This window comes from Culex pipiens, chromosome 1 (genome assembly GCF_016801865.2).
Source record: "Culex pipiens pallens isolate TS chromosome 1, TS_CPP_V2, whole genome shotgun sequence".
NCBI lineage: Eukaryota > Metazoa > Arthropoda > Insecta > Diptera > Culicidae > Culex > Culex pipiens.
In genome coordinates, this window is record NC_068937.1 from 133331939 (window position 1) to 133341461 (window position 9523).

The window sequence follows — 9523 nt, forward strand, 5'->3', positions numbered from 1 at the left end:
AAATTTTGAGTATTATCTAAAAATGTTGTTATTACATCCAAAATGTATGAAAAAACCTGATCATTTGATACCCATATTGCAATAACAATATATTTTTGTTTTCTTTAGAGAAAAAAAATGCATTTTCGAAATACAGGAAAAATACGTATTTTTGTAAAAATTTTCATGAAATAATGATTTTAATGGATAGAAAGCACTAGGCTAAATGCCAAATTTGAGCTCATTCTGATCACGAGAACCCCTCCCTCTAAGCCCTTGTAGTTTTTATGGGAAAACCCGTCAAAATATATGGAGAAAAGCAACTGTTTCTGTTTTCTACCAGTAGATGGCGCAATTGTTATCCTGTTCTTACCATTTTTCGAAGCTAAGATTTACATTAAATTTGGAAAAAAAATCCCGAAAACACCATATTTTAAGGATTTTTTGCCAAAAAGTCATTAGCTTCCGAAAATAAACGTTTTGGCACGGCCGGCTCAACGGGACAGCTGCCCATTTTTTATTCAAACTTGTATGGACGAACCAGTTATGCATTAGCTTCTTTGGTCAAAGGTGAGCTCCCTACTAGGTTTAAAGCATATAAAAAATAAAGAGATTAATCAATGGCCAAAATTTCGTAGAATTTCTCGTTTGAAAAAAAAACTTTCCATTCAATGCTAGAGCATAATTATTGTAATGCATTCGTTTCCAGCAAAAAATTTCATCGTTCCATGGTAACAACTCTTTTATTTCAATAGAAACACACTAACGCTGCGCAGTTAATTGATTTAACCGATCTAATTGTTCTAGAAAATGTAACGATAGATAAAAATTATGATTTTTATACCATGACATGTTCGATGTGCATATCAACTTGTTCTTAGTAGAGAAATAATAAGCATGTTTTTATTTTGTTTCAACAGATATCGGTTTATTGATAATAGTTTAAAAAAAAATAGATAGGTCACACAGAGCATACAAACCTAGCAACAACATGTACAATAGTCGGTAAGCTTTCGTAATACTAACACAAATGTTTAAATAAACCCAGTAGCATAGACATTGCCCGGCCAACTAACTGCTATTGTTATGGTTTCGTATCGATGTAAATTTTTCCAGCACAAAACACAAATAAATATCAGTCAAATGCTTTGAAACCAAATGGAGAGCAAAAAAATCCACGATTTTTTTTTTGCGTTCGCCTCTGTCCATAAAATTTTTCTGACTTGTCTGCGGCACGAGGAAGGAAGCCGCGCAACGCGCATAAAAATATGAGCCAAAGCAAACATATCACGTGTCCACCTGTGGGCGCTCGATTCTCTTCCCCGACCCACGTGTGTGTGCGCAGAAAAAAATAATAATTGGAAAGCAATAAATTAACAACTTGCGGGGCTTGGCGGCAACTCATTCAACGAGGAGCAGCAGCAGTAGGCTTGGGTTGCCAAGTGGTGCAAAAAAAACATTTACATGCAAGTTAACAAGCTTTGTTCCCTTTGGCGCCGGCGTTTGGACTTTTGCTACTCTGAATTTACCACTCTGCCCTAAAGGTGCGGTGGTTTCCTATCATTTCGATGCCTTTTTTTATTTCACTTCAACTGTTTTAATGCAAATTTGCATTTTTGCATGTTTGTTCTCTTGTTTTTATCATTGCATTTCTTTTTTTCGGATCGCTCCCCGGGCAGAAAAGTGTAAACAAACTTCAACAACTGTTCAAACTCGGTTCAATTTACAGCAAAAGTTGTAAATTTCCCCCCGCTCATTAATTACCTTACAAAGAACATTAATTTAATTAAAATCCATCTACTCCGGGATGGTCACGCTGCCGACGCCGACAGTCCGCGGGGCTTTATACTTGTGGTAGATGGTCTTGACGACCGGCACCTTGACCGGGTAGGGCTGCGGGATGTGCACCGGGATGTGCTTCTCGACCGGATACGGGACGGGCTTCTCGATCGGGATGGGCACGCGCTTCTCCACCGGGTACGGGACGATCTTTTCGATCGGGATGGTAATCTCGCGAATTACGGGTACCTTTTGGGGAAGAGAGGAAATGTTTGAAGGGTTTTGTTTGGGTAAATTCAATAATTAATTTTTCAAATTTGAATTTTAAACAGAGATTTTGATTTGCATATCGCATATACAGCCTACAAGTCGTTTGTTAGTCAACTTTAAAAGTATTGAACACCATACTTTATACCATTCGAACCTTTATAGCAATAATAAAAGATTCTTTTAATGTTTGTAAATAATTGTCAATTTGAATGAAACTTGGTCCACAAATTCTCTGTGTCCAAAAAGCTTTATTGTGGTTCTTTGCATCATTGCGTTTGCTAGAAGGTCTGCATGGTCTGCATCTACAAATGTCTGTCCATACAAAAGCCTTATAAAAAATTCGAAAATCTTTAATTTTTGTAGGGATTTTCTGATTGATTTGGTGTCTTCGGCAAAATATTAGGCTATAGACCATTAGAAACGTAAGATATTTTTCTGTTTTATTGTGGTTTTAAATTCAGCAGGAATTTACATGAAAAAATAAATAGTCAGACAGTTTCTGATTTGTTTGAGTTGCATAAAGGTAAAGTTGCATCTTTTCTACTTCTACTAAACTTTTAACCATAAACCATTACTCATTTAAACCCTCAATTCGACGCTATCCTGAGAAGTACTGTCCTGATGTTTCAAGATAAAATTAATATTTCGTAAGATTTTCTTATCTTTAAAACAAATAGTTTCAGAATTTTGGTAACATTCCAAAGTGGCATAAAACGTTTTTGTAAGCCTTTTTGAAAAAACAGTCGTAATTTTAAATTCAGATTGCTTTTAAGGAACGAGAATAATAATGTTGTACACCAAAATTAGTCAACGGGTAAAACAAGTTTTCAATCATTCAAAGGCCAGATTTTCCAATGAAATTGTTGATTCAACAATGTAAAAAAAATATGATGTTTTCATAACATCTTTTTGATAGGTGGGTGCTATTTTAGGTTTAAAATTTCAAAACAGCATTTTTTATTGGTGTATTTTTGCACTTTCCAAAACACTACCTATTTTCCAAAAATTCTTAACGAGTCCGAAAATAGATCATCCGTCATACATTATAGGTCAATTTGAATTGAAGCTGTCATTTTTTGTCCCACATACCAAAAAAAGGAAGGCTTTAAATTTTCTCAAAATCAGTTTTATGCTTAATTTTTTATGTACCGTAAACTGGGGTGACTTTGATAGGATTTCAATTTATTTTTGGAATATTTTCCAACTGGTAAGGTTTTTCTCAAGATTATTATTTTTAAAACATGAACTGGGGTAGGCCAAACAAAGTCCAAGCAATATTTTTGAAAAAAAAGTTTTTTTAATAATGTTTAGAAAAATAGTCACGTTAAAAAATCTTAGTTCAAATTCCGGGATGACTTTGATAGTCATAGTTTTTCTTGTTAAAATCAGATTAAAGGAGTTCAAAACTTTACTTTTACGTCAATGTACCATCACTTAGGTCGCTGATATAGTTTTAAAGAAAAAAAAAATCAATGTTTATATTTAGTTAACTAAGTTTATAAACTTTTTAACAAAATAAATATAAATTTAAGGTAAAATAGTTAAAAAGCTGGAATTTTGCCTGGAATTCGTTAAATCTACTATTGTTCATAAAATTATCGATTTATATTGCATTTTAAACTGAATTCGAAGCACGAATCAGAAGTTTTCACATTTTATATGAAATTTGTTCAACTGAAATTGCCTATAAATTTGGAGATTTTTTTAATTATGTTTCAAAAACACAAATTATTTATTATTTAAAAACTTATTTCACCTTCTTCTAATGAAAAATTGTCCAAAGAATCGGAAAATGCATTCCGTTTTTTGATTCAAAATCATGTTCATTGAGAAAATCATGACACTTTGAGAAGTTTGAAATAATACCATTCATCAACATTTTCTTAATTATAGTTAACTAACATTTTAAACGTCTCAAAATTTTATGAAAAGTTCTTCTTGAGGTACCTTGAGCACTGCTCTACGACGGTCAGTAGGATTACAAACCATTCCGTACGTATTAAATTTGAACTCTTCATTTTGCGGAAAAATCTCAAACCTATCAAAGTCACCCCGGCTATCAAAGTCACCCCGTTTTACGGTATGTGTTTTATATTAAAATACAAGTTCAAAAATGGTTTCTTTAACGGGATTCATTTCTTTCGATTGGGTTTTTAGATCTTCAATATTTCTGGCTCATCGGCAAGGTCTTTTGATTACCCATCCGACGATAGTTCGCATGATAGATCCGGGGTATATTTTTATTAAAATCTCTAAGACCCGGTTTCAAAAAAGTCTGTAAATAAATCTTAAGTGCTTATACATTTTGATAGGGATATCGAATCTTCAATGTTTTAGGCTCGTTAAAAAGGTCTTCGAATTACCCATTCAACAATAGGTCGCAAGACTGATCCGGAAAACCTTTTTCATCAAAATATCTGAGATCCGGTCATTAAAAAGTGTATACAGTCATGCCTCGGTTTAGCACCGCATATGGGGGATGCAAAATCGAGGCGTGCATAACCGAGGCACAGAGCTTATGGGATTTTGGCTATATGGGAGACATTGGCTTTAATCATACGAAAAATCATGCAAACATCAAAAAATTATAGTGTTTTGGAATCGGGATGGTGTCAGTTATCCATTAAAATTATTATTTCATGAAAATTTTCACAAAAATACGTATTTTTCCTGTATTTCGAAAATGCATTTTTTTTCTCTAAAGAAACCAAAAATATATTGTTATTGCAATATGGGTATCAAATGATCAGGTTTTTTTTCATAAATTTTGGATGTAATAACAACATTTTTAGAAAATACTCCAAATTTTCACAAAACTACGTTTTTTCGAAGAAAATACTCAAAATTTAAATTTTTACAATATGGGTATCAAACGATCGGGATTTTTTCATACATTTCGAAAGTTATTAAAAAAATGAAAATGCTCAAAATTTTCACAAAACTACGTATTTTTGAAAAAATACTCAAAATTTCCGTTTTTTACAAGAGGTATCCCGGTTATTTGATACCCATACTGTAGAAACTGAAATTTTGAGAAGTTTTTCAAAAATACGTAATTTTGTGAAAATTTTGAGCATTTTTGAAAAATGTTGTTATTACATTCGAAATATTTGAAAAAATCTCGATCGTTTGATACTCACATTGTAAAAACGGAAATTTGAGTATTTTTTCAAAAAAAAATAGTTTTGTAAAAATTTTCAGTATTTTCAAAAAAATTTTGTCGAAATGTATGCAACTTTCAAAATTAGATACTTTCTTCAACATTTTTTTTGTTGTAAATAACACATTGAAATTGGCATTTATAAAAATGTTTTTTTTTCGCTTAATCTTTGTCAATATTCACAACTTGGACTATTGAAGGATGATTAACCCTCTACTGCCCAAATTTTTTTTTCGAAAATTTTTATTTTTCCCTTGTTCAGGAGGTCATTTTGAGCAACTTTTGTTCTACGAAAAACTTTACTTCTCTTGTTTTATGTTTTTCTTGTTTCATTTTTAGTATTTTAATTTGCATTTATCTTGTTTAGTTTATGTTTGTTTTTGGTAGTATTTTGCCTACTTTACCACCTCCTATCATTACATTTCGCCTATCTATTTTTTTCATGTTTTTACAGTAATTTTTTCAATTTTTTTTATTTTTTTCACATTTTCTGCTATAAAATGGAACCATTATCATTAAAATTGTAAATAAATGCGTAGAGGCATAGTCTGGGGCACTAGAAAAATTACTGCATGATTCTTTTTACTTAAAATATAGGAAATGTTAGTAAAAACACACCCAAAGTTGACCCCAAGAAAAATTACATTTTTAAAAACATTGGCAAAGTCACATGAAACAAGTCAAACTTCCAACCCTAAAATTTTCCAAAATTTAAAAAGTTCTTCTTTCCAATGCTTTTTGAAGTTCAAAAATTGGTTGAAAAATGGATTTTTGGCGATTTTTTAAAGCGAAGCCCGTCTAGAGGCGGGGTTGGGTTGTAGAGGGTTAACACCTAAACTCCCAAGCTCGAGAAAAAGGGGGAATATCCATATAAATTCCCCCTTTTTTCTCGAGCTTGGGAGTTTAGGTGTTAACAATTATTAAACGAAACTTACCGCCACGGGTTGCGACACGGGCACGTGAACCGGGTAGGGCTGCGGCACCGGTACCAGCACCGGATGTGGAATCTGGATCTTCACCTCCGTCGGTACGGGCACGTGGATCTTCTTCACGTACGGAATCGGCTCGGGCCTCTCCACTTCGATGTGCTGCGCTATCGGGACCGCCCGAGCCTTGGTGTGAATCACCTTCGGGGGCGTGTACGGGATGCTTTCGTAGTAGTCTTCCTCGTCACTGTTGCTGGGACCACTTGGGCCACTATTTCCGGTATAGCTGTTGCCACTGCTGGATCCAACGTACTTGACACTGCTTGAAGGCGGCGCATGATGATCCTTGGTCGCGTGGATGATACTGTACGACTGCAGAATCGGGATAATCGGCTTGCGTTTGCTTCCGCTGTTGCTGCTGCTGCTGCTACTGTAGTATGCCGAACTGCTGTGTCCGTAGTTGTGGTTGCCACCACGTTCGTCACTGTCCTCGTCGCTACTTCCGGAATCGTAGCTGAGGCTGGGACTCTTTAGGCTGTGGCCATGCCGCGTAGAGGTCGTGTACGAGGTCATGAACCCCGGCGATGTTCCCGACCCGTGGGAAGAAGACGACGAAGAGTGATGATTGTTGTGATGGTTGTGATGGTTATGATTGTTATGGTTGTGACCTCCTCCTACGAGATCTCTGTAACTCGCCGAACTGTCCGGATCCAGGTCATCGTCGCCGAGGATCTGGCTCAGATCAACGGGTTTCTTCGACAGCGTGTACTCTTTCTGTCCAGGTTCAACCGAAAAGTAGTACTTCCCCAGGATCCTCGCTGGATCCGGTTCCGGAATGGGGTCACCACGAGTCACTAGCGTCCCTAGTCCCAGAACCAACACTAGCACTAAACACCACCGATCACTTCCCGGAGCGAACCCAATGGGCCGTTTCGGCCCAACCGAACCAAACACATGGAATTGCAGCATTGTAGTAACTTGCAGGTGTTTACATCGACTTCAACCCTCTTTTGAACACGCACTTTGTAACACCACTTCCTCCGATCAGCCCGACTACCGTTGATTTTTTTGGTTCGTTTTCGTTTGTTTGAAGAGCTGTTGACGGGGCGGCGTACGATCGACGAATAAACAACCGCATTTCAACGAACCCATCATTTATAAGGAAAGAAAGGGTAAAAACTGTGTTGCAGGCTAGGCCGGGCGCGCCAGGGAAGCAAATGGTCCAATTACCGAGGAGCCCTCGGTTGGTTTTGGCTAGAGCCCCAGTATCGTTTGACGGTTGTTGGAAGAAGAGATCACATAACAAGGCGCCGCACAAAACGGTGGCCGGAGTTGACTCCTGCAATTGGTAATTTGCACGAAAGAAAATTACTAAGCAAGGTGCACGGTTTCATGAGAACGAGCTATTTATTACGTATTAATATTTTGTATAATGTCATTTTACGAGGGTGCTACAGCTTACAACTTACTTGTAGGCGCAAATGGTTGTGTTTACAAGTTATTTTTAAACTTGTTGGGCTTATTGTGGTACTGATGCGTGATGCAGTTTTTCCTGGTAACCCATAAACGCACCCTGTTATTGGAGGTGTATCGATTATCGCACCACGAGCGAACCTTAGAAACAATTTGTTACTTCTGTGGCGGACGTAAGAGGCTGCGATAATCATGATGATAAAAACATTATTCTTTTAGATTTCGTAATCAAACAATTTTGACTTAGTTTGAGTTATGAATCATTTCATTAAACATGTTATGCTCTTTTAAACAATTAACCATGTTTTTCTTGGTTTTTATGCATATTGTGGAGCATTTTTTTTTATTTTTAATATTTTTTTTCTCTTTTACATTCTCCAATCATTATGTTTTGCCTTTTTAGTGCTTTCCATATTTTTTCTAGTCACTATTTTCTGCTTATTTTTTATTTTAAAACTTTTAAATTGACATAAAAAATACACTCAAACCTAAATGGTTTGACACCAACTGTTGTCAAACGAACGGGGTCACTTTTAAGTTTGGCACCCCTTTTACACGGAGTTCACATACACTACCAAACGTTTGTTTTGATAGTATGCGTGAGCGCCGTGTAGAAAGTGACAGTTTGTCACTTTTTAGCAGGGAGATGCTAACGGCAGCCATCTTGGGGGTTGAGATTGATATCGCGCGCAAACTGCGCACAGTAAAAACAAAAATATGTTTTTATTTATGTTTCAATTTTTTTATATAACATAAATTCTGATATCTGTTATCAAAGTAAAAACTACACAGAAGAGAACAACTTTTAATAAGGTTATCAGCTAGATGTGTTCTTAATGATCCCGACTTTGGTAATCTATTTTGCCCATAAATTGAGAAAAATCACATCCAAAACATTACAAAACATAGCCTACCTTTTGAACGTAAATTGTGGTTAAATTTTCCATCAAAAAATAATCAGGTTCTTTCCATTTTATGCATGCAGTTTTTGTATTTTTTTACAGTGCGCAGATGATTTGTTTTGGTTCCGTAATGAACAGCTGTTCTTTTGTTCTGGTGCCGTAAATGACAGTTCTCTTTTGTTCTGGCTTTGTTTTGGTGCCGTAATTGACAGAGTGTTTGACTTTGACCAACCAACGCGGTACAAACTAAAATAGTGTCAAACAAAAAAGTGACCAACCACCGGGGGTTGATTGTACTTAAAATCAACCAAACACACGTGCAAAACTTTAAGCTATATTTAAATGATTGTAAACTATGTAGGATACATAAAATGATGATTGTTTTTGTGTTCTTACTAAAAAAAACATTTCAATGGCTTTTTACAGATTTTGAAATCTGCGACCAAATATCAAAAAATGCCACCAAATTTTAGGGAAATAATACGTTGATGAAATTATTTATATTTTGAGAAAATATTACACTAGCATTCTGTGTTACATTATGCTTAAATAAAATTTGGCTTGAATTTTAAAATTTAGCGTATTTTTTCGGTTTTAAACATTTTTTTGTAATTTTAAGCATAAGTAGTCTGCTGTTCATAAGCAAAAAAAAACAACGATTTTGACCTTTTATTTTGTTTTTATTATGACAATATCAACAAAAATACTGAACGGATTATTTGGGTTTTATTAATTTTGAAAATACCAAACCAGTTTTTTTTTAATTGGATGGTTGAATATTACCTCATTTCGATGCAATATTACTTTTTTTAGAAATCTGTAAAATTGCACAGAAAAAGATGCAAATTTAGTTATACATTTTTGTCATTATTTTTATTTAAATTTCCTTGTCGAACCACGAAAAAAAAAGATTGATTTTAAAATTAAATGGGAGACCTTTTTGGACTGTTAAGAAAACTTTTTCTTATTTCATTTGTTATATTTTTAAGAAAATGGGACAGTTTTTAGCTTTTCTGAAATTTTCGATTGCGTTT

At 35.0% G+C, this 9523-nt stretch overlaps 1 protein-coding gene across 1 annotated transcript; it reads right to left on the reverse strand.

Moving 5' to 3' along the window:
* Positions 1 to 690: 690 nt before the first annotated feature.
* On the reverse strand, positions 691 to 7406 carry LOC120431505 (E3 ubiquitin-protein ligase arkadia-B-like). Its single transcript, XM_039596607.2, has 2 exons — positions 6124 to 7406; positions 691 to 2007 (listed from the first exon to the last, which is right to left on the reverse strand). The coding sequence occupies exons 1-2, from the start codon at positions 7081 to 7083 to the stop codon at positions 1777 to 1779; spliced, it is 1191 nt and encodes a 396-aa protein (XP_039452541.1). The 5' UTR covers positions 7084 to 7406; the 3' UTR covers positions 691 to 1776.
* Between the last annotated feature and the right edge of the window lie 2117 nt (positions 7407 to 9523).

Bases quoted from the DNA above. Each gene is read 5' to 3' on its own strand.
- LOC120431505 (XM_039596607.2), bottom strand. From the start codon at position 7,083: ATGCTGCAATTCCATGTGTTTGGTTCGGTTGGGCCGAAACGGCCCATT. The intron at 2,008-6,123 runs GTAAGTTTCGTT...CTTCCCCAAAAG, and splicing joins CCGTGTCGCAACCCGTGGCG to GTACCCGTAATTCGCGAGAT.